This window comes from Trachinotus anak, unplaced genomic scaffold (genome assembly GCF_046630095.1).
Source record: "Trachinotus anak isolate AG129_WGS33_773 ecotype Australia unplaced genomic scaffold, CSIRO_AGI_Tana_v1 ptg000021l, whole genome shotgun sequence".
NCBI lineage: Eukaryota > Metazoa > Chordata > Actinopteri > Carangiformes > Carangidae > Trachinotus > Trachinotus anak.
This window is the reverse complement of record NW_027273872.1, coordinates 2,831,285-2,856,831: the sequence shown is the minus strand read 5'-3', so window position 1 is coordinate 2,856,831 and position 25,547 is coordinate 2,831,285. Positions and strand designations below refer to the sequence as shown.

Sequence of the window (25,547 nt, the reverse complement as noted above, 5' to 3'; positions counted from 1 at the left end):
GTTTCCGCCATGGAGCTGATGAACCACATTCCTGTGTGTGGACGCCGGGAATGAGGAAGTTTCTGTTACAACATTCAGGAAATTTTACTCTGCAGGTGACGTCACGTTTATAGGTAATATAAAGTTTTATTGTTTATGTGATATGATGCAGTCATGTTTTATTTATTTATAAGAAAGGAAAGGCGAGATAAATAAATAAATGTTGAGGCATCAAATTATTTTATTTAAGTTTCAAGTAACACAGTGAAGGCACTGAACGAACCGTGACACACAAACACAAAGAAAAACCACAGAGAAGCAGAACATGAGAACTCATTCACCGTCACTCTTATTAGTGCATCATCAAATCTAGGTTCAGTTTTTAATGATACACACCTGAAGGTTTGCAACACAGTTTTTTTTCACTGACTTTTTCATGTGTTTTTGTAAAACTAAAAACTTTTTTTTTTTTATTGAAATCAAGGCAGCCAGACTGGATGTGAACAACACAAGGCATCATTCATTAAAGCAGGTTTATACAGTCGGGTATGAGGAGGATGAATTCTTCTTCTTCTTCTAACCTTTTCTTGATGCCTGCTGTGTGTGTGTTTTTTTTCGTGAGTCTGTGTAGTGCAGAAGCAAACGTGTGCAAAAGTGGGGCTTTCATGGCGTGAAAACCCTGAGAGGAAGTAAACTGGGGTCGCCCCGCTCGGTCGTCAGTCTTTCGGGCACATTTCGGACGCACCTGGCACGTTTCCCACACACCTGGCTCAGTCCTCTACCTGACCCACTGCTGCTCTCTCAAGGCGGCCTTTGTGCATCGCTGCATATCTCACCGTGCTGCATTCTTTGGCACGCCGGGGCCTCATGGTGCCCTAAGTCTACGTAACCCTCCTGAATAAAAACATCAGGAGTGAACCTGAACCCCTCTCACGGAAAGTTCTGTGCACTTGAGAGAAAAGGGGCAAACGTTTGTTCTCTAACACTTCACCTCATTTACTCAAAACACAAAATCACCCTGGTTTCTGGGTTAAACTACACTTGGCCTCGTTCAGAAGGGCACCAGCATTCCCAGGATGCATTTCTACATTAGAGAACTCGAGTTGCTGTGAACATAATTCATCAGAGAGCTGCTCTCAGGCTGCCTCCATTATGTCTTCAAGGATAGCAGTCTCCTGCTCACCCAGCTGGCCGCTGACATTGGGCTGATGAGAGTTTTGGGAGTCCAGGAGCTCCAGCGGCTCCTCCGGCGCCAGCACCATGGTGGCGGCAGTGGAGTACGACGGCGGCACCCTCCCTCGCCTCCCCCCGCTCCCTTTACGACAGCAGACGCAGTGCAGGCAGTCGTGCACGTTGTACTTGAAGAGGCGTCTGCAGGGGTGGCAGAACTGATAGAAGAGCAGCATGAAGAGCACGGCCAGGCTGTAGCCGACCAGCAGCTGGACGCACAGCAGCGGGGCGCACACGTACTCAAAGAAGTCCGACTTGAAGAAGTACCAGAGCGTGATGAGGAGGAAGTTCTCGACAAAGCGTCCGCAGTAGTAGATGGCCAGGCGGCCCCAGTGCTGCTTCCTCTCGATGAGCTCCCGATGGGAGAGGTCCAGCTGCACCGCCGACCAGCAGAAGACGTTGATGCAGGCGTAAAGCAGCGTGAACATACACAGCACCACCGTGGTGCCCAGCTTAGAGAAGTTCTTCTCAATGTTCTCAGTCAGCGAGCCTTTCCTGGCCCAGAACTCCACCCAGGGGAGGAAGAAGAAGAAGAGCAGGTTCGCCATGCCGACGAGGATCACCCAGTGTGTGAGCGCCGTGCTGAAGAGAACCAGGGCGGTGACCCGGGTGGCGATCTCCAGACCTCGCCACACGATCATGCACAGGTAGGCCACAGGACGCAGCCGCACCTTGTAGTCGTCGTATCTGATCTGGATGGCCAGGACGCTGCACACGAGGGCCCCGTATATGATGGAGATCAGGGTGATGATCATCAGGGCCACTGTGAAAACAGACAGAGGTCCCCTGTTAACATCAGCTCATCACGGGTGTCTAAAACCTGCTGAAGTCACCAGAACAAGCACGACTGTGGCGGCAAAACTGAAGCGAGCAAGTATGATTTTTTTTTTTTTTTTGTAAGAGGAAGAATGTGATATTTATAGTGACACACTCTCCTCGGGACCTTGAGTTAGAAAACTCCTTATAAAGTCAAAATAAAGAATCAGAATCCAGTTCAAGGCGATAAAATGTAAAACCTTCTACCTAGAACCTAAACCCAGTAAGGAAAAGTAATTAAGAGCTGCACTTTCTGGCTGTTTCACACTGCACCCACGTTCTTCTCCTGGTGTTTCAGTTTGACATGACACAGCTCTCTGCTACAAATCTCCATCTTTTCATCCGATATCTACGAAAACAAAAAACAACTCTGGCTTCTTCACAGTCGTGGAGTGAAATATTGAGAAGAAAAGACGTGACCAGGTTTTATGAGGTTGTTCAAAATCTCCCACTTTACCTAACTGCATTTACTTCCACTATAAAACTGGCCGTGAGATTTCATTTTACTCGTACAACATTCATTCAAAGTGATGAGTCACCGTCTTTAAGAGCTGCCAACCTCACAGAATCTTTTAATCAGTTTTAGTTTTCTATTCGCCCTCGCCAGGAATATAAAGTGGTGATTTTTTTAGGATACAGATATAATGGAACAGCAGCGTTAACCTTAACCTCTCAATCGTTCTTACATCTCGTAGGGAGGATGTATTTCTCCTGGATGGTGGCGTAGAGCTGGAGCGTCAGTTGCGGCGTGGAGCCCAGAAACGCCTGAATGACCGCGGTGCGTTTGAAGGCGTTCCTGTGAGTGGCCAGGTTGCGCTCCGACTGGCCAATCTCCAACTCCATGGGCGTCTTCTGTCCCTTCTTCAGGCTGATCTTCCTGGAGATGGTGACATAAGGCTCCTCCTTTTTACCCGCCTTGAAGTAGACCACCAGAGCCTCGAAACACCTGAGGGAGCGAGAGCAGAGTGAGGCGAGAGTGCAGCAATGTTTTCACACCAACAGGGGGCAGTGCAACGCCACGTTTAAGTTACAGCGCCACACTGGGACATCAGGACGTCAACATATAAACATCAATCATAGTGAATATTTAACAGCAGCACATCTACAGAGCAAACACAGACGCAGAATAAAGCAAAGGATCAGGTGCAAAATATCAGTTGCAGCTTGTTTTCAGTCTAAAATGAGACATTTGATGATTTAACTTGGACACAACATTATTTTATCAGGAAATCCCACATAAACAGCTGCACAAACACAAGCACAGCGATGAGGCTCCAGCAGAGGGCAGCCAGAAGACAGAAATCACAGCTTCCTGTAACCGGAGTGGATGAGGTGAAAATCTCTGGGTGTGGTTCTCTTTAACGTTTGCAAGGTAAATGCTCTCTGTGTTCGTTCACGGGGGGGGGAAACTTAGGAGGGAAACTCGTTTTTCCACCTTCACAGATGAAATAAGGTTCTGTTGAGGCACAAAGAAGAAAGTGTTTAAATCTTCAACAAATATTGGGGATTTATTGTAAATTGAATGATTTCTGCAGTTAAATCCGAACCTGTTTCTTTTTAAGGACCAATACTTTTAGGATAATTTAGGAACCAAATCACCAAAATATCACAAACCAAATCAAGCTGCACAAGGAAACTGCCTAAACTGGAAGTGCAAGATTTGCACCTGCCAACAACTAAATGTCAGCATTACAATCCTTGAATAAGCTTTGACCTGAAACTCCCAGCGCTGCACATCTGCAGCACAAACCCAGCCCTCCGAGAATTCCCACTGCTGCTGAATCTCACATCACTGTGCTGGAATGTTATCTTTTCACTCCACAACCTCCAACTTTGGACATAAAAACACAGACGCTCAGGAATCCCACATGAATCTGCTTCTCCAGGGTTCAGCTCTGTGCCGTGTCCTGACCGTGCAGAGGCAGAAGTCACTGTTGCTTCAGCTGCTACTTACTGCAACTCTGACTGTACAGTGCCGAGCTTCCTGAACTGTCTTTGGCTCAAACATTTAGAGGCTGGCACTGGAAATTTTGTCGTTATTTGCAAGCAGGTTCTTATCTCCACACGCACACACACTTACAGTGTATTCATTCCCAGGCTGATAGTCACAGGCACATTAGGACAGCTTTAGTGTACGAAGGTTTACAGTGGAATAACAGGAGTCACCAAAACCTGATTTACTGACATCTTTCCCCTGGAAATCTGGCAGCACAATGGGCTGAGGGCGATGTATGAGGGGGCTGAACTGGAGCCAGCCCGCACTTAGGATTCTGTAAAGCAGCTGAGAGGCGGACAGAATTTCACTTAGGGGAGAAAAAGAAAACAGCATGACCAGTGAATGCATTAGCAAAGAGAATCAATATGCTGACTTCCAAGGCTCCGTCTTATGGATTTATAGAGGGAAACACGCAGGCTCAAGCTCTGTGTTTGCAGTCTAAACGTGTTATCTGTTGCCTCAGTGTGAGGCCACGGCGGCACGGTGCCACAAACACATGAACTAAGAGGAACGGGGCTCACACAAACATTATCAAGCAACTCCTGAGACATCTGAAATGCTGATGTTCTCTGACTGAAGGGCAGCGGAGCATTCAGGAAATTCTTTCAACAGCTCTTTGGCAAGATCCTGTTTTGGTCTCCTGGGATTACCACATTAGGCTCATCAACACGGCCTCATCATCAGACAACACAAAGAGTTCAGAGAACACAAAGAGACCCAAAACAAGAATGTCTGCGTGCAGAGACCGGTCCAAGCTGTCAGAGTAATTATGTCGTTCATGTCCCTGCCTGGGGAGCAGGATCCTATACTTAAAGAGACAAGTCAAGACAAGCTCCACCCTGCAGCAGATAACCAGACCCCCTCCTTAACGTTTCCACATTGTCATATTATCTTCTGGTGGACTCCATAACAAAAAACACAAACACAACTACAACAAAACCGCTTGAAAATGTTAAAAATGCGAGTTCAAATCCCCCCTTTTGTTAGCAGACATGGGATGTTTGGCTGTGGAGCCACACAGGATCAGCAATTACACCATCCCTAAGTCACACAGGAAAACTCCCATCTGAGCCAAGAGGGAGCAGAGGTGATGTGTTTACAGCAGCGTGGCAGAGAAGAAGAAGAGGAGCTGGAAATAAAACAGAACAGACTGAACTGTAACGTCGTAACAATCCCACACTTTGCCTCCCGGCTGCATCTAAAAGTGCATCTGCATCTCAAACGTTACAGCTCAGCGCGACAGATGAGAACAGCAAGAAGATAATGCAGCAAATATTGTCTTTATGATATTAAGAGCCATTTCATTGTCACGGCTGTTTGAAATCACTGCCACGAGCGAAGCTGTGTTGGGTGGACGGAGACGTGTGCAGGATCATAAACCAGTCTGCACAGCTGACACATGCAGCTGCTTTTGGTTTCAGGTGCTGCAGGTCAATCCTTGGTATTTTGTTTTCTTTTGTCTGCTGCTTCCAGTTTTACAAACCGTGGATTTCAAAGCTGTTCATCAAATTCCTCAAATGTCTCTCGACTTCAAAAAGTGAAGGGAAGCTCCAGAGATCTGAGGTGACAGGGTGTAAGAAATATCAGCGATACATTAGCTGAAGCAATATAAACACCTATTTGTGTTGGATTTGAATAATTAATTCTTTTTTTAAAAAATGAAAATAAGGCGGACACGGATTTAGTTTGCAGTCATCTCCATGCATCTTCTTCTGCGTCTGCACTCGTCAGTTCGCTCATTCATTCTCCTTATTAGATTTATTTATCTGATGTGCGTCGTCTCCTAGCAGCTTCCTGCCTGCACCGGTTTAATTTGCCTTTAATTTCCATTTCAGCAAATTTCCTTTTATTTCAAACCTATTTATATGAAACAAACATCAGTGTGATGTTCATTGTACATGTTAAATGCTAAATGAGGATTAATCACAGAGTAAAGGTAAAAATAAGAAATATACATTTGTTGTAGAGTTATATATCACTGAGGCTTTTATTTTAAAGAATCAACAGTGGGGCAGGTGATTGGCTGATTCCTGCTCGGAGCATGAATGTGATTATTAATCATCAGATCAGCAGAGTTGCTCCTACACTTCTCTTTTTACTCCTTCTCACTCCTGAGTCGGCTCTCAGAAGAATCACACTTCAAAATGTTCTCAAGTCCCAACTTAAGAGTAAAACAGGTCTTCACTTCCTCTGAGCTACAGCGAAGTGTGAAAGACACTTTGAAGAGCAACTTGAGGAGGAATAACCAACCAGAGATATGGATTAACCCAGCATGCCATAGAGTACATACTTTAAAAAAAATCCTTACAATCTATTCAGTGATTATTCTGCAACAATATAAAAACTTAAGAGCATTTTTAAGCCAAGAGACCTTTGATAAATAGACTTATTTTTAAATTTTTTACTTTTAGTAGTTTGGTAAACACAGAACCTGATCTCTTCACCCTCTGACCCTCCTCTTGAAAATAAAGCCAGACTGTTATCATTAAATCTACCTGCAAGTTCCTCACATCCAAAATGTGACACCGACAGTGATGCATTCTTAAACAACACGTCAGAGCTGCAGGCTGCAGCGACTGCACACAAACTGAAATGCAGATTGTGTTTTCAGGCAACACTCGACCCCAGAGCTGCAGAGTCCTTCATGTGGCTTTATCTCTGATGTGTTAATAAATAATAACGGACCTGTGGCTGAACCAACGATACCATGACCTTGGTCCAGTTACGGTGGGAACTGTGAATCTGTGGAGCCGTCCTGCACACGGGTTAATAGTCTACATGCGTTGTTTTGATGCTTTTGCCAAAACAACATGTTGCATATTAAATTAGCAACAGCAAACAGTTGGAGATTCTACAGCAGCGCTGGAGATGGAGAGGACATACACTCCATGCACCTGCTTCAAACATCAGGAGACAATCCCTCAGGTGGAGCCCCCAAGGGAAAAGGAAGTGAGGCCGATCACGAGACACGTGGCGCCGAGAGGTGGACGCAGACGCCACGGCGATGGGCCACACCTGGGAACAGCTGGAGAGGTCGGCTCAGGACCAGGAGGGATGCAGCGGCTCGGTGGCTGTTGTTTCGCTTCCACTGACATTTATCCCAACAGGTAAAGCAGGATTTACTCACACGAGCCTCGAGTTGTGAGAAGACACCGAGCTTCATCTGTTTTGATAAACTGCACAACAAGATGAAGATAAGATCATTTCCTGCTCTTTGAAAGGAATCACAAAGGGCCTGCGTTTCCTCTGTAGCTCCCCTCGATCATTATTCATGTCTTTTTATCTACATCTTTATTTCTGTTTCTTTGTTTTTAAATACATTCAGCTGTGATATTTTAGGATAAACCACAAATTGTTGGAGCCTTTTCGCAACACTTTGTCCTGCAAAGCATTGTTCCTGTGACCTGCAACTGAAGACAAGGCTGAGCCTCTTGCCCTATAAAAGAACACACCCTTCAGTTAACTAATCCACTGGTACTGTAAACTCAAAGCAGCACCTCGGGCCGCGCTGTTGACAAATCAAAGTTCAGAGAGAAAGTATCAAGTGTGGATTTGAATTTCAGAGGTCTAAGGCAGGAGTCTACGCCTACGGCTTCCTTCATGAGTCACGCTTCGCCAAACAGGTCTCTCAGCTGAGAGCAACTGAAACTGAGGAGCAGGCAGCCAGCGTTCAAACAAACACCTCCCTGGGACAGACCTCGCAGACTTGTCTTTTTTAGACCTACACTTTTTCTACTTCGCTGCTGCTCCATCTCATTTGCATTCCCTCTCCTTTGATTTCCTGGAATAAATCCGGCCCTGTTGTTTCCAGGAGCCTTTCTATAACCTCTTTTTGACCTCACTCCTCCCGACCCAGCCACGCCTCGCCGGTCTGCAGCACCGAGGCCTTTGGGTGCCATTACCCTGAGATGAGGTCATAACAACTGAGTGGCGTACGCACCATAACTGTGAAGGATGTGTTTCTAGGGCGGATGCCAGCTCTGCAGTGTCATTTGACGGACTGGTTTTAGAGTCTAGACTGCAGGGGGGTTCAAACTGTGATCCAGGGGACGTGACCACATCATCGAGGAGACTTCAAATTAAAAGAGGAAAGGGAAGATTACAGGAGCAGCTGCCTGTTTTAAAGTCAAGCTCTATTCAGCACCTTTGAGATTATTTTTCTGTTAATCTTTTCAATTAATTGTTTTATTTCTAATCAGCATCCGACATTTGCTTTAAATAACTTAGATCTAATCTAAACTACAGCAGCCTCCTGTTAGCTCTCAACCATCACTGTGCTGCTTTTAAACACTCAACAGATACTTTCAGTTTGTAATCCAGTAACTTTACTGCAAACAAGAAAAAGAAAGTTGCATGAGGGATTGACTAAAAATGAAACAATAAGACTCAATTCAATTGTTTTGTCTCCAACAAAATAGAAAATGGTGAAAATCCTCATTAAAAACTCTTCAAATCCTAAAGTAAACCCAAAGATATTCACTCTACTATCATGTACGGCCAAGAAAAACATCAAACACTGACACATGAGAAGCTGAAACCAGGAAAGGTTTAGAATTTCTATTTTAAAAAATGACTGAAGTTATCAAAATAGTTCCCAGCTCAGTGATGAATCATGTAAATGTTGCAGCTCTGCTCTGATCCATAATGATAAAACCCTGCAGCATCGCATTAGCTCTCAGAGATCACTGTGGTGCTTTTATGCACTCAACACACACTGCCAAGTTATATCCCATTATCCCCTGCACTGTAGATGGAGAGTGGACCCTGCAAGTCCAGTGAGAAGGACAGACGGAAGAACCTGAACCTGAGGAGTTAAAATATCCAAATCAAAAATTCAAATCAGTCAGTTTGGACAGATATGATTCTTCTGTGCTTTTAAATGAACTTAACTCTTGTTTTTGCACATTTTAGTGCAGGAAGAATATTTACAGAACTGTACTTGGACTTGAGTATTTCAGTTTTCTGATACGTTTACTTCTACTCCACCACATTTATGATAACTGCTCCACCCACCCATCCATCAGCACCACTTATCCTTTGAGGGATAATCAAATCCCGGCTGATTAGGGCGAGGGTGGGACACACCCTGGACAGAGACACTGCACTACATCTATCTATGGTTGATTTGGAGTCGCCGGTGAACCTCAGCGGCCCGTCCCTGGACTGTGGGAGGGACAGGGAGAACTGCAAACTCCACACGGAAAGGCCTCGGTCGAAGCTTTGTTGTGAGGTGCTAACCACTGCACCACCCCCAGCAGTGTACAGTACTCAAAATGACCCCCACCCTTAGCAGCTGCAACATTAAAGGAAGGTGCACATGAATGCATCAGTGTAATAGTGTGATATACAGCACTGTGAAGACGTTTTAGACACTTATCCATCAGGGAGGACTGTGATTGGTGCCAAATTCATCCTGCAGCGTGAGCACTGCCCCAAACTCACAGCCAGAGTCACAGAGAACTACCTCCAGGGACGAGAAGAACAGGGGGTCCGGCCCACACAGCCCTGGTCCCACCACCACGGAGTCAGGACTGGAAAGTACCACTGTTGGTACAGTAAGTGGTGATTTGCAAACCATGACCATGCCTTTGTGTTGCCCCACCTGACCCCCACCTACCTGATGACGGGGCCGAGCAGGAGCAGGTGCAGGAAGAGGACCAGGGGCCGGTCCCGACCCAAGTCCCTGTGAATGAACGTCAGCGCCAACTGGATGAGCACGGCGGGCAGCAGCATGAAGACGATGGTGAGGGACATCCAGGTGACATCGTCGGTCTTGTGGTACATGCTGCAGAGCACGGCGGCGGTGACGAGCTCCGCGCAGTACAGCGCGGTGGCCAGGACGACGCTGAGGGGGGCGTGGACCCGGCCGTGATTGACCACCAGCAGGACCCCGTTCTCCGCCACCGAGGAGCGCTCCTGCGGGTCAATGTCCGAGATCTCCCGCTCCTGCTCCTCCACGGACACTTCGCACATGATTTCACCGAGTCTGACTCCGAATAAACAGCTTCGACGTCACCGCGGGAAGGTGACGTGACTTCGTCTCGCCGAACTTCGTTCCAAAAACATTAATTTTTACCAATTATTCCCTTTAATGCGACGTCTCTCCCAACTTTCCACCAAGTTGATCATCGCTGGTTTCTCATTGTGCTCTACTTTACCACTCGGCTGTGCCACCGCGCCGCTGCAGGCACCCACGCAACCCCACGGCCCCTCTTTACTGTCTGGTTTACCGTCGTCGTACGTGGCGGGCGCGCCTGTGTGGCCCGTTTAAATCCGGGGGAAACTACCGGACTCTCCGCCCGCAGTGATCCCGGCGCCGCTGTCGCACCATCGGCGCTGTGGGGGCGGAAAGTTCAGCCCTGTCACTCAGTCAGTTCACAACACAGACTCGCAGACTCGCAGGCTGCGTGAAGTTCTGACAACAAGTGTCGCTCCGTGATAAAAACACGCCGAGGGCTCATCCGGCGGCGGAGGCTGACCGCAGGCCGTGGGGGGGGGGCGGGTGTCTCCGTGTCGGGACTCCGCCGCGGCCGCTCGTGTGGTCACCGTCAGCGCGACAGCTGCGTCAAGTCAGCCAGAAACACACGGCCGCACCGGAAATGACGGGCGGGGTCCTTAAAAATAAAAGCGATTGGAGATTAAAAAAATGAGAGTCATCCTGACAGAAGTAGGTTATCTGTGAAATAAATCTATATAGAATCTAATCAAATGGAATAAACAAGCGGAACTCCTCCCAAACGCCTCAATAAAGGCACTAGATGCAGGAAACTGAGGAAATTAATGGAGCAGATTTTGGACTGGCAGCTATTCTGGAAAAAATAAAAATAGCGGGCTATAAATGTACCACATTACACAGCACTGTGGAAAAGTTTTAGGCTCTAAAAGTAAAGTGAGGATGCTTTAAAAAAATAAAATAAAAAATAATACAATTGCATATGAGCAGAAAATAAAATCAGGGTCAGTTCTTCTCTGCAGATTGTGCTTTATGACTCTGGCTGTAGGATCAATGCCATGCTGCAGAATGAATTTGGGACTGATCAGACTCCCTGATGCTTTTGAGTCATAGATAAGAATCCAAACATCTGAAATGCCCAAAACCTTTGCACAGCACTGCACATGTATAGTAAGATTAAAGATACACATGTGGAAATGGAGTGATATAAATCAGAAGATGGAAAACAGATGAAATAAAGGGAGCTCTAATGTAACTGAGTACATGTACTAACTACAATCTTGAGGTACTTGTACTTTGCCTGACTATTTACCCTACATTTTATACTGCTCTCTACTTCTACCCCACTACATTAACAGCCGTTTCTATTTGTTTAGCAGATTCACATCATTAACATTATTAACAAAATAGAGTTGAAAAATTCATTCTGATGTATTAAGTTACCCAGCAGAATATAAAGTAATTCAAACATTAAAGTGCACATTAATGCATTGATAATTATAATCAAATTGTATGATATGTATTATTCTGAAATTAGTCATTGTGCAGAATGATCACTTTAATTAGTATTTTCTCTTTTGGTACTTTAAGCACATTTTGCTGCTAATACTTTAATATTTCTACTCAAGTAAAATTCTGAATGCAGGACTTTTAAGTGTTTTACCTTTACTCAAGTAAAACGTGAGTATTTCTTCCACTAGTGGTGAAGTACAAAAGAAGGTGCAATCAGGTTATGAAAGTATGGGTGGATCACGTTGGTTAATATAGAAAAAGGCATAAAAACAGTGGAAGTAGCAATATAAACAGTGGGTTTAGTTACATTAGTAAAGTGTAGGCCAGGTTATTTTCAGCAGCCCTACATGTGGCATCTTGCAGGTCAGTGTGACTTTGCATACCACTAATACTACAGCCACTGGTGCTGCAGGAGGAGGAGTCAAAGTTGTAAAATCTCAGAGGCTTCTGAGTCCATCTGAAACAACTGCAACAGTCAGTAAGAACAAGACAGTTATTGTGAATTGAGGGGAAAACCAACACCTTCCTCTCTTTTGCCAAACTCAATGCTACTGATACAGTGAGAAAATAGAGAAATATACACTGTAGTTTTAAATCATACTGTATTTCACCTGTTCAAATGTAAATGCTATGGAGAGTGAGCATTAGGAGATCAGTTTCTCTGCGCCTCCATTTTTAGTTTCCACCAGCAGGGTGGACTTGGCCTTGTTATGGTGACCTGCAGGCCTGTGAGTGAAGCCGCCATATGAACAGGTGCAGGCAACACACACACACACACACACACACACACAAACACAATGAATCAGCTATTAAAACTTCACTCAATCTTCCCCTTCACTTTTTACAGACTCACTATAATACCATTTGTCACGTTCATTAGAACACGTCACCATCTTGTGAATCAGGTGAACAGAACCAGTTTGATGTTTGTTCAGGTTCTTAAGCAAACAGGGACTGTCTGTTTGCAAGGTGCATGAAGAAGAGACAATCTGCAGTGGCTCACCTAACATTTCCACTTCAGAACTGTTCTCTGTGTTGCTTTGGTTGATGTCACCATGACCTGCCATCTCCTATTTTTACCAGAAAATAAAAATCCATTTGCGAAAGAGATTTAATTTGTATCTGAATCCACAGAACAAAAAGGGAGTTTTTCCCTGAGTGTTCGACCATGTGGAACAGTTTCAACACAGCTCACACCAAACATCCTGACCTCTCCCTGTCTAATCAGATCTCGTCTAAGTCGGAGACACGAGCTTGGCATTGTGAAAGGGGTCGACACAACCTATGAAGACTTGTCATTACTAATGCATGTGTTTGGCGAGGCGGTGACATGGGTCAATGACTTCAGTCTGCAGAGGCTGTGTGCTCTGTGGAGGCATAAGGACGTCGGAGATGGAAACCTCATTACAGAGCACAAGACATGCCCTGTACACTGTGTTACCAGCCAGTCGGGTCACTGAAAGGGTACACTGGATGTCAACACGACTGAAATAAACAATCTGTCCTTAATTTATTTTGAACTATCCTTGAAATAGTAGAGCAACAATTTGGGAATTATGCTTTTGCTTCCATGCAAAGAATTAGATAAGATATCACTGTCATGTCTGCATATGAAATACTGTTTGAAGCTACAGCTGGCTAACTTAGCTTAGCATAAGCACAGGGAAACAGCTTGGCTGGCTCTGTCTGAGAGTGTGTACAAAGGAAATAATGTGGCACACAACCTCCCACAAAGCCACAACACGCCCTCTATACAATTAAGTTTTTCTAAGGATCAAACAAATGATCAAACCTCTTAGTGAATGAGATTAAAAGGTGCATTTGTGAGTCTACAAATGATCAGAAAATAGTGAAAAATGTCCATCCCAGTTCTCAGAGTCAATAATGATGTGTTCAAGTGTCTTGTTTGTTTTGGCCAACAGCACAAAAGCCAAAGAAATTCAGTTTAATATGATAAAAAACTGAGAAAAGCAGGAAATCTTCATATTAAAGAGGCCAGAAAGAGCAATATCGTTGTCTGTCTTTGCATAAGAAATTACTTTAACTATCAATTAGTAATTTTTCTGTTGATGAACTAATCAATTTCATGAATCGCTGCAGCTCTACTCGTGCACCTCTCAGCAAGAAAGTAAACAAGCCTGTTTTTCAAATGAAGCAAATTATTCCTTTACAGATGGTTGAAAACAAAGAGAAAACAAATCAGTTATTTCTTCTCATCTAATCTTCTGGCCAGACAGCAAACAACTGCATTTCCCAGTTCTCTAATGTTGCTACTTTACAGTAGAGAGGAGTCTCTACTGTACTCTACTCAGTGACTAACTGTCACTGAGCTTGCAAAATCAGCAGTCGGGGGTCTCTGAAACATGTCTGCAATGTGGAAAACAGGAGGAGGTGGGGGTGTGGTCCTCAGCTGCTGCTGTTTTTGCTCGTGTGTGTGTGTGTGTGTGTGTGTGTGTGTGTGTGTGTGTGTGTGTGTGTCAGTGTCAGCTGACACAGGGCTGTGGTCAGAGTCTGGGATGAGTCTACTCAGCAGAGGAGGGCTGAGCCTGATTGGACATTGGTTTAATGACATAATGAGATAAGGCCTGCACACAAACCTCTGCTGCAGGTCTCTGAATGCTGTCACTGAACATTTATTTGCTTTAAGTATAATTACATTACAGCTGCAGAAACTCTGCTGCTTGGTCCACTGTCTGTTTTTTTCCATAAACATTAAGGTATGAAATTATAATTAATATGGATCGATGCGTATAGAGACAAAACAAACATATATAACATCAGAATAGATTATGAATAAAATGTATATGCAGTGTTAATTCATCCTAGCTTGTCAAGGACAAGAACATAGAGCCATTATATTATTTAAAGAGACTGCATGATGTACAGCAGCCTCTGGTAATGAAAACAGATCCTGTGAATACAAGGCCATCTAGTGGCTAATGCTATAATGTGTGATGCGCTGAATCATTACATAACACAGTCTGTTGATCCTCTGTGGGAGGCAGAGTAAGACATTGCTCTGGCTCCATGCAAAGTAATTGTTTCTCTGTTCCTTTATATCCTCTTTGTTTTCCATCTTCTCACTTCCTCATAAGTCATTTTTAAGCTGCTCTGCTTGTGTATGGCCTCATTGCTTTGTGTATTTGTTTTGCATTTTAAGTTATTTATTAAGATATCAGTTCCTGGTTCCACATCTAATGTTTAAACCCAGAGTTTTGTCAGTGTTATTCAACCTTTCTTCTCTCATCTATTGTGTGTTTCTTGAGGTGAAGAGCTGCTGCAAACCATTGCTCTGGGATAAATAAAACATGGAATTGAGTTGTAAATATTAAAGTGGTGCCCTACTGTACCTTAAAATTAACTATAGTTACAGTGATATAATTATTGCTAATAAACAAGTTTTCATATTAGACATCTTTTATCAGGAGCACTCTGTGTATAACATGTGCTATATGAGCTTAGCTAGTCATTTTCTGACTTTATAGAAAAAATAGACATTGTTATTGTTATTAAATTATCTCCACGTCACCAATCAAATCCAATCAAAATGTACCTTGAAAGGAAAAATAGTTCTACAGTAAGCTTTAGTTCCAGTTATACCTGGACACTGATCTCGTGTACATTGTAATGTGACACCACCTGACCATCATCACAGTTATGATGTCATTATCTCCCTAAGAGGTGCAGCCTAAATCTGTCCAGGCGCTCGCTCTGTTTGCCGCCACTTTCAGACTTTAACAGGAGAAGCAGATCACCACACGTCACAGATCACACCACAGGACACATTTAGTTCCCCAGTATCGATATGTGCACCTCACTTTGGTCTAGTTAAAGAAGAACCACGCCATCCAATGGGATCAGTGATGGGCTCAGAGGGCTCTGGGATTGGCTGAAATACCAGGACAATTCCCAGGTTGCACCTCCCACATGGGGTGACCAAAGGCTTAGTGTGAGCCTGATTAGTTCTGCAGCTCATGGGTACAAGATGTTAGTACCGACGAGCACCTAAACAAATGCATGGACATAGACTTACTTCTGTAAGTACTGCTTGAATTTCTTCTAGCTTTTTAAAGTTTGCACTTTTTCACCTTTCACACGAAACTTAAGTCAGTTTGTGCTTCAGGTACAAGTCATTCAGTGCCCACTGAATTTAAATGGCTTTGTTAAAATCCACTGATTCTCTGCATTGTACTACCCATGTGTACTGTTCGCCTGTTGTTTGTGTGTGTTTAGACCGTCATGCTGTTATGTGTAGTAGAAGTTATTACAGGTATATTTATTAGAATGTATTATTTATATTAATTATAATCTACTGTAGATTACTTCATAGATTAACTGTTTAAATGATCATTCGTGGACATTATTTCTGCTTATTAGGATTTTGATTGTACTTTAAATCTTTTAACAGCTTAAGTGGATTTTTTGTGCCTAAGAAGCCAGTCTCTCATTTTATTTATGCTTTCTGAGATCACTAACACCAATTTATTTTTTATGCATATTTACTAACTATGGACCAAAACTACAAAAAATAAATAAATACATAAAATAAATAAATAAAAAATTGAAACAAATCATCTCTGGAAAAATGCTTAAAGTGATAAAACACAGAGAGGTCACTAATTTTGATGTTTTGAACTGCAAAAACAATATTTGGTCACTCATATCGAACATAAAGCATCTGCTACTCTGATTGAAATTTTCTTAACTGAACAAACACATAATCTTTTACATTTAAACTTGCCTGTGAACAGGTGATATTGTGTTTTAAAAACACTGGTAACTGCTGACAGGTCTCTAATACGCTGCAATGTCAGATTTCTCTGCCAAAACACTCTTCTGAAACATGGAGAACAGTCTTATTTACACTATAGCAGACAAGGTGATGACCCCATTGACAACTACAGCGATAACAAATATGGGTCAACTTGTGAACAGCACTGTAAAAGCAGGCCAATCTAAACTGGCTTTAGCAGATTATGGACCATGAACAGATGCACAGGACTGAAAGATCTGCTTTTTTTTTTTAGTGCGCGGCCCGACTACCTCAGACACACCTGCTACGAGTGCATTACAAGACTTGAGAGGATGACTCATAGCTTCCTAGATGTGGAAGAAAGCTTTTACTGGGCTCACACACCATCAGATTATAATATACAAGCAATGTCAGAACTGGTTTTTGAGAAAAATCCAGGGGAATATTCATGACAACATTTTATGGTCCTTGTGTTTGACTGCTGAGAAATACTTTTTTTTCTGGGTCTGAAATTAAAATACAATAAAGAATTCAAGAGGACAGGTGATTTTAGATTCTGGGAAGGTAAAGAGACACTTGGCGGACAAAGCACCACCTGGACATCTGACCATCTGTAAAGGTCTCCTAAGCTCACAGGAAACAGCCTCAAGGCATCTTTTGTGGGACCTGGACATGGCCCCCAGTGGCTCGACTGATCTCTGTGTGTGTGTGTGTGTGTGTGTGTGTGTGTGTCCATGAGTGAGTCATACTAAGGGTGACCATCTGCTTGCAGGTACCAGTTCCAGAGAAGATGGTGGCCTCTGTGCTCACCTTGCTCACCTCAAGTAAACATGTTCAACCTGATGAGCAACTGCTGCACCTGGGTCTCAAAAATACAAGAACCAATCAGGTAAAAATGCAAAAAAAAAAAAAAAATCTTGAAATGCATGATTCTGCATCAACTACAATAAAATTCCCCAGATTAACAATATTTTATCAGATAAAATACTGGTGTTGTTTGGTGCAACTCAAAAGAAAGTTAAACTGAAACTTACTAAAATTAAAATACAAACTCCCAAAGAGGAGTGAGCCTCATTCAGAGAATTACATATTTTATCTTTATTATTTAGGAATAAAATGTATTTGCAGTCACGTGCAGTTCATTGAAGCCACCTGACGTGATTTCTGGTCAAGGCTAAAATGTGCAGCTGTCATTTACACTCGGTGGCCAGTTTATTAGGTACACCTGTACAATGAAATGCAATCCAACAATGTCCAATGTGAAGCACGTGATGTTGATGATGTTTTTGCTGACATGGTTGGAATAGTGTAAATTCTGTTGTAAGTTTATTATTGTTTTATGATTGTTTATGTAAAAGCAACATTAAAACCTCAACCAACCAACCAACCAACCAACCAACCAACCAAGCAAACAAGCAAACAAGCAAACAAGCAAACAAACACATCCCTTAACATCATAGGCATCCTAAAAGTAGACTTTATGGCAGAACAGTTATATTGGATTGCATTAGATTATAAAGATGTACCTAATAAAGTGGCCATTGAGAACAAACTACATGTTGCTTCTTTGACTCAAATTCTGTCCTGTATATGTTTCTATAGGAAAGTGACCATTCTTGTGGTTGGTCTTGACAAAGCAGGAAAAACATCCTGCATCAGAGGGATGTTACGAGGTAATTCAGCAGTCATGTTTACACTGATTTACCAGCATATGATGAAAATCTAACAAATAGTCAACCTGCAATTTACTGCATGTCTACTTCAGTCCCTCATGGCGTAGAAGCAGGACCCACCCATGGCTGTGTGCGAAATGAGCTGAGAGTGGAGAACTACCTGGTCACCCTGCTGGATGTGGGAGGATCGGCGGAGTCGAGAGGAGGCTGGAGGGACCTCTCTGGAGAGGCCTACGGGATCATCTTTGTGGTGGACTCCAGTGACAGACAGAGGATAAGGGAGGTCAAGGAGGTCCTGGCTGATCTGCTGAAACAACCAAGAGTGGCAGGAAAACCAATATTAGTGTAAATATATTCAACTTCATACCTGAATTTTAACTGTGATCTGACACCATGTGCAGTGCAATCAGTGCCCTCTGGTGGCTGATAAGGAACAACACAGAAACAATTCACTCAGACCTGAGCTGACACTTGATTTTTTTGTTTCAGGTTGGCAAACAAACAGGACAAAATGAACGCTTTGCTGGGAAGTGAGCTGATTGAGATTCTGTCTCTTGAGAAGCTGGTCAACCAGAGCCGCTCTTTGTGCCATATTGTAAGTGCTGCTCTAAAAGCCACAAATGCAAACTGAACAAAAAATAAATCTCTAAAAGTTAAACTAGAGCATCTACAGCAGACAAACCTCCTGCTAGAGAAGCTCAGGACTGCAGGGACGCAGGCAGACAAACAAACACATTTCTTCCTTTCCCTCTCAGGAGCCTTGTTCAGCCTTAATGGACCTGCGACGCTGGTCTGACAGAAAGACTCTACGAGGTCTTCGCTGGCTGCTGCGTGCTGTTTGTCTGGATTATCCTGAGCTGTGTGCTCGTGTGGCCCAGGACAGCAAGAGGCCTCTGGAGCCAAGAGAGAAGGAGAAGAACGGGAAACTTCGCAGAAAAACCAAGGTGGAACGGTAAGAGAGGCCTTTATATTCAGAGAATTCATAGCTCAAATACCGTACAGGTCAACCAAATTATTTGCAGAAAAAAATACACTGACCTTTCATGTTGAATGTCTTCTCACCTCAGCATAAGATCCAGCAAGTCAGATCTTCGCCAGGTTCATCGGCCCAAAGACAAGGAGAAAAAGAGCAGGGGTGAAGGAAAGCTGCAACCCATTCGAAACATGCTGCAGAAGGTCAGGGAACGATCTGCCGTTGTTTTCTACAGACACAGTTAATACTGTTATTATGGTTGGTTTAAATGTACTCACCTTACTGGGGCTGAAACGAATGATTATTTCCATTATGGATCGCTCATGATGATTATTACCTTGATTAATCGATTATAAAATGTCAGAAAATAGAGAAAAAGTGTCCATCCCGGTTTCCCGATCTAAAACTCAAATATTCAGTTACAATCATAGAGGATTCAGCGAGTTTTCACATTTGAAAAGCTGATCCAGACAATTTTACTTAAAAAAAAAAGCTCATTTATCAAAATTGCTGCCGATTAATTCTCTAGCGATGCACCAGTTAATTAATTGTCAGAGCTCTACCCACCCACTCAACCCAATTATTGTCATAACTGTGAAGTCCTCTGCAATTATGTGATACAAAATGAATGTTGCACTAAGTAAATAAATGGTGTCTTTTTCCAGGAATCTACACTAAAGAAGAAGCTTAAGACAAAGAAGAAAAAGAAGCTGGTGAAGGTCAAGGAAGACGTAAATGAAGAAGGTGCAAAGGAACAGGAGGAGGAAGAGGAGGGTGACGGTAATGAAGGGGAGCAGGAACACTCTGCTCATAGAGAGAAAGCCAGCAGTGCCCTGATCCCCCCCAGAAAAGGCAAAATGAAACACAAAACAAAGGTGAAAGAAGAGACGGAGGACCTGCCAGAATCACTGGACAATGAGGAGAAGCCACTGAAAGGTTGTAATCAGTTATTAATTGCCTATATTATTTTGGTTATTAGCTATTTAAGAATGGAAATCTAATATTTCTTTTTGTCTTACGTCTAGCTAAAGGGGGAAAGAAGAAGAAGAAGAAAGCTGTGAAAGTAAAAAGGAAGAACAAGATCAACACAGAGGAGATGCCTGAAGCTTACTCTCAACCCGTGGACCTCTCTGCGACCTTTGGTGAGCCTCATCCACTTCTTCCACCCACCAATCAAATACAGTGACACTTTGGACTCTAAAAATGATGAAATCCAGACTTCTGTTTAAAAAGATGACCCTGTCTCCTGATAGATCTTTACCGAAAAGCAATACTGGCTCTGAAGGAACGTCAGGATCAGGGACAGTGAGCGAGTCCTGCCATCTGAGTGTGAGGATGTGGTCCCCAGCAGTAGCACACAACGCACCACATCACTTCACTAACTCTCAGTCGCTTCTTCTCACCAGGGGAACGACACAATCTGACGACTATGTCTTTATCACTTTCTATAGACCGACATTTCAGTCCTGATCCCTGAACCTTTGGAGTGAAACTGCTGTTTCCAAAGTGTAGTGAAGGGCAGGTCTGCATAAAGGTGTAATCATAGAAAAATAACATTAATCATATCACATTTACAAAGATAAATTTAAAAATCAATGTGTGTGCTTGGCCAAAATGTTAAAGACGATTTTGTTTGTATAAATCTATGCAGTTTTAATTGTAAGAGTAACATGATTTTTGAACCAAATCCTTTTTTTTTAATGATTATTTGAACAATTATCCAGCAATGAACAGTGTTGAAGTGATGAACACATCTATGAAATTGTATAATAAACATTTTGTCACTACTTGCATTGCATGTGTTGTGTGTTTACATTACAGCAGCAGGAGGTACTGTTAAAACAACAATCGGATATTTGTGCGATGAATTATTGAATTTAAATAAACAACCCAGACAACAGAAGAACAAGATTGTTTATCTGAAGTCATACTCAGGTAAGATGGGTTGAAAAAGATTTTTAAATTGAATAAGATGGTGTGGTGAATTTCTGACCTCATTTTTCATCCTGTGTATTTCTACCTCACTAAGATTCCTACATAAAGATATGGTTTTACATGTAATTTATGCTGTGTCCTTTTGAAATCTAACATAGGAAACCAATAGATTTCTGTCAGGAAAAAAAAAGAACATCTCTTGGTAACTTTATTGTTTTTATTATCATTAATTCAGAGCCACAGCAGCTATGAATGATTAATGTCTACACAGTGTTATTAATGAAGAGGTAATTCAGTGTTTTTACCTCCTGTGTAAGGACCATCAGTTGCTTAAGCCAGGCTACAGTCATAGTTTTAAATACTGCAGATTTTTACTTTACTGCACTTTTTAATGAGAGTTTACTGAAAGGTGCAAAACTGCTAACCACTTTTTTGTTGTGCTGCCTTGAGAAATAAGGGCGGCCTGGAATAAAATCTGTCAGACAAAAGAAAAACATTCCCCCATTTTCCCAAATAAACCTGCTTGGGGACCCCGAGGCAAAAATGAGCTGTTTTTTTTTAAGGTTCTTCTATGCTAGAGCAAACTTACTGTGGCTCTTTAACTGTAGGAGTAGGAGTATGCAGGAGTATGGGTGTTTCTCTACATTGAGACCCTTTACTTTGAACCCTTTTCCAACCAGGGGGATCACCGGTGACGCATGTGTATTTCAAATGACCCTAACTCCTCCTGAATTAGATTTTTGCAATCTCAGAAATGTTCAATCTGCACTTTTCAAGAATTTACAAAAAGAAAGTTGAAGAAAATTCAATTCCGTTTTTGTCCTTTTCTTCTCACAACACACAGTTTTAGGTATTTAATTACATGAGAATGGTAAACACTTGACAGATTTTCAGACTTCTCCTGGAAAAAGGGTGTAAATTATTTACACATAGGGCATTTTTTGACACAATTATTGACAAGAATAGACAAAAAAGACCAGGTTTTAATAAATATATCTATTATTATGGTGCTTAAAGGGTTAAGACTTTACATTTTTCCTGATTGTACTTCCACTTTTTTTTTTTTTAACCTAATTAACATTTTCAGTTAGTGTTTTATGAATAATTTAGTGTTGTATTGTTGCTGTGTGTCTGAATAATCAGCTGATAATGTGCTTTACCACCAAACACAGGGAGCCACCAGCTGCTGGGGGCCCCGGGGGCTATGGGCCCTTCTAGAAATGATGTGTTGTAGTTGTTGAAGCTGAAACAAAGAACCTGGGAGCTCTGTCACGGTTGTGTTGAGGACGAGGTGGATGTGCACAGCTGTGTGTGTGTGAGCGGCTCTCAGGCTGCAGCTGGAAGCCGTGCAGAGGGAGAGAGAGACGGGGGGCGGGGGGGTCCCTCACGTCGCCATTTTTGCGGCTCATCCAGAAGCCCATCCTCCTCCTCCTCCTCCTCCTGCTGGTGCATCTTCGCCGGGGAGCCGCTCGCCTTTCACCCGGCTCGGTGGGAAGCGGCAGGCTGCATGCACGCTGCAGGAAGATGGCCTCACCAAGGACAGTAACCATCGTGGCCCTCTCCTTCGCGCTGGGGCTGTTCTTCGTGTTCATGGGCACCATCAAGCTCACCCCGAGACTGAGCAAAGACGCGTACAGTGAAATGGTGAGTAAATCGCAACGATGAACTGTGGGGGGGTTGGGGGGGGGTAAAGGCCATTGTTCTGGGAAAGGCTCTCAGGCTCGGATAACGTGAGGGGATGTTGACCTAAATAGGGAAAGATACGGAAAATGAAGGCTGCGGATCCTGAGTTTCTCCTCTGATCCGCCTGTGTGCAGCTTCATTTCCCCGGTGGATGACCCTGCGTCTCAGACATTAACACCGCCTGCGCGTCCTTTAATAACAGTTAGCACACATGTTGGGCTTTTATGCTTTTAAGATAAACCTTTAAATACGTCGCTATTATCACAGAACAACCGTGCACCAGTATAAACACACGAAACAACCCGAAATGTGGCCGCCAGGAGCGACTAACCCCCGAGACAGGGGTGAATAATGAGAGGCTGAATGCATTTCCTTCACACATGCTATGGTGAAGCTTAAAGATGCAAACATTTAGCGGATAAATGCCGGGTTTGTCACTGATAGGCAGCTCTCCCTGGTCTACTTCACAGCTGAGGAGCAATGGCGGCGCATTCGAGCAAATTCTCTGAGATGCACTTGCTGATGATGAAATGTCCTGAGAGGCAGAGGATGATAGGCATGTAAAATGTGAACCAACATGCTACCAGGATTAAAAAAAAAACAAAAAAAAAAAAACAAGTGTATGTAAAGATTAATTAGTGTTGAAAGCATTTGGATGTTTTAACACTTGACTTGAATGGTGACCTTACTAGGCCTCACTAAAAGACACCAGTGGGTGTTTGCATGACCTTAGTTAAATGTTGGTGATATTTAAAGGGATGTTTTGTACTTTTTCCCTGCAGAAAAGAGCATACAAGAGCTACGCCAAGGCACTTCCAGGCCTGAAGAAGATTGGGATCAGCTCGGTCCTGCTCCGTAAGATCATCGGCTCTCTGGAGGTGGGCTGCGGCGTGGTGCTCACCCTCGTGCCGGGCCGCCCAAAGGATGTGGCTAACTTCTTGCTGCTGCTGGTCATGCTGGCTGTCCTGTTCTTCCACCAGCTGGTTGGAGACCCCCTGAAACGATACGCCCACGCTCTAGTCTTCGGTATTCTGCTCACCTGCCGACTGCTTATTGCCCGCCAGAGTGATGACCGGCCGGAGAGAGAGGACAGCAGAGAGGAACAGCACATTAACGACCAGGAAAAGAACAAGGTCAAGCAGTCTTAAGATCCTCTTCCACTTTGGTCCAAGCAACAGCAAAAGGAACCTGGTGCGCCTCTATGGATTGCAGTCATTCAGATTTTGAAGGAAACAGTCACTTCCAGTAATAAAAGCCCTCACACATCCTCCGTCCCACCCAGTTGGCTGACTGATTACTCTCACCTACTCCTCTGCACTCTTAATGTGAAACTGAGAACTCCTGATCCACACATCCTCTACATAACCGTGGACAATCGTACCTGTGGAAACTGATGCGCTCAGCTCATTGTCACAATAGTCAATCCATTTTCCCTATTTATTTCAGTCCAGTTGTGTGTTTGTGTTCTAACTAATTTCAGTTGTGTTACATGTTGATTTGAGAATGCTGTTTTACATGAAAGGATCTTTGTAGCTTGTTTTTCTAATTTGTTTTTATACTGTAGGTATGAGAGACTGCTAATTTATGAATTTCTGTAGTTGGTCAAGACAATAGGACATAAACCAAAAGAAGCACCGCTGAAAGAATTTTGTACTAATCATACATGGACTAGTCATACATATCCACATCTTAATTTGGTGCAGTGTTACCAGAAGGCTATTAGAAAGAACGAATGAATATATAAATCTTAGATCCAGTTTTCATCTCAGTAGATTTGTGCAGAAGTTTGCATGAAATCCTTTCTCCTGAAGTTAAATAAGCTGAGTATCGTTTTTCTCCTTTCAGTTCCTTTATCACAGTGAAGTTGTTGAGCTGGGAAGGACAGCAAGTGCTGCCTCAGGTGTCTGCTGCTAGCTTGCACAGCAGAACATTACCAAATCAATAAAGTCTTTTTGCTTGTTAAAAGTTGAATTTTACCTTTTGTAATTCACAGTTGAAGTCTTAAACCTGTTCATGCGTTTGATTTTATTTTTCCTCTCTGAAGACATGAAAATCATTCCTTTTACAGTTTTGCTTTGGGGATGAAAACGTTGTCAGTTTTGAGATTTCACAATATTTCTGTAAATGATGTACTTCAAATAAAGAAATGGAGGTAAGGCCGACTAAATATTTCTGTTTATTAGCACTCTTGTGTTTCAATCAGTCGTAGGTAATAATTAACCCTTAAATCTGCAACGTTGTGTTGTGAGATTTTTGTTTTGTAATCTTAACACAACTTCAGTCAGTCACTGTTTCCTTCGTATGAGCACATTTCTTGTGGTGCTTGTCTTCGTGCCCTGTAAGGGATTTGTTGCCTATTTTATTCGATGCATTAAGGGTCAATTGGTTTTGTGAACAAATAATAGAAATTGTATAATGTAGCATGAAATGAATGTAGTTATTGATAAATTAGGAAGTACCCTGATGAAATCATGTCATTTTGTAAATATACTTTTACTGTAATATGATTTCAGATGGTAGAATTTCATTGGTATTCTCGGGGAAAGGACTGAAAAACAATGACCTAAACACAGGAAAACCCATTCCTAACCCTGAAAAGAACCAGGCCTGAACACTGGGGGTGAGGGAACAAACAGCATAACTCAGAAACAAGGGTCTTTGGCCCTCAAGTCAAAATTGGAGCGTGGAAACTGGACTGAGGTCAGTTACATCTTAGTTTGGAGAAGGTTAGGGGGCGCAGTACCCTACTGTTAAACTGACGTACAAAGAACTAACTGTGTTTGTGGCGTCTGCAGAATAACTGGACCATCATGAAAACATAAGGAAATAGAGCAACGGGTAAATTTTTACTGAGAATGCCTCCTCCTCCAGTTCCCTTGTCTGTAATTTTCACACCATGATTTTGCAGGGTTTGGGTAATTTATATAGTTTTTCTTAATTTAAAATTATAGTACAACAAATATTTTTGGGGTTAGGACTGTTGGTCGGACATTTGAGTTAACATGGCTTGTATTTTCACTATTTTCTTATATTTTATAGACCAA

The 25,547-nt window shown here is 42.9% G+C and overlaps 3 protein-coding genes across 3 annotated transcripts; 2 read left to right on the top strand and 1 right to left on the bottom strand.

The window, feature by feature from the left end:
- Positions 1–202: 202 nt before the first annotated feature.
- xkrx (XK related X-linked) lies at positions 203–10,572 on the bottom strand. Its single transcript, XM_071458506.1, has 3 exons — positions 9,639–10,572; positions 2,712–2,971; positions 203–1,972 (listed from the first exon to the last, which is right to left on the bottom strand). Exons 1-3 carry the CDS (start codon positions 9,992–9,994, stop codon positions 1,116–1,118), a joined length of 1,473 nt encoding a protein of 490 aa, XP_071314607.1. The 5' UTR covers positions 9,995–10,572; the 3' UTR covers positions 203–1,115.
- A 4,814-nt stretch (positions 10,573–15,386) lies between these two features.
- arl13a (ADP-ribosylation factor-like 13A) lies at positions 15,387–21,714 on the top strand. The gene is made up of 10 exons (XM_071458507.1): positions 15,387–15,523; positions 17,012–17,128; positions 17,842–17,912; positions 18,005–18,257; positions 18,402–18,507; positions 18,668–18,864; positions 18,980–19,088; positions 19,551–19,821; positions 19,911–20,027; positions 20,139–21,714. Exons 1-10 carry the CDS (start codon positions 15,504–15,506, stop codon positions 20,192–20,194), a joined length of 1,317 nt encoding a protein of 438 aa, XP_071314608.1. The 5' UTR covers positions 15,387–15,503; the 3' UTR covers positions 20,195–21,714.
- A 483-nt stretch (positions 21,715–22,197) lies between these two features.
- Positions 22,198–24,659, top strand: tmem35 (transmembrane protein 35). The gene is made up of 2 exons (XM_071458511.1): positions 22,198–22,464; positions 23,286–24,659. The coding sequence occupies exons 1-2, from the start codon at positions 22,345–22,347 to the stop codon at positions 23,649–23,651; spliced, it is 486 nt and encodes a 161-aa protein (XP_071314612.1). The 5' UTR covers positions 22,198–22,344; the 3' UTR covers positions 23,652–24,659.
- Positions 24,660–25,547: the final 888 nt, after the last annotated feature.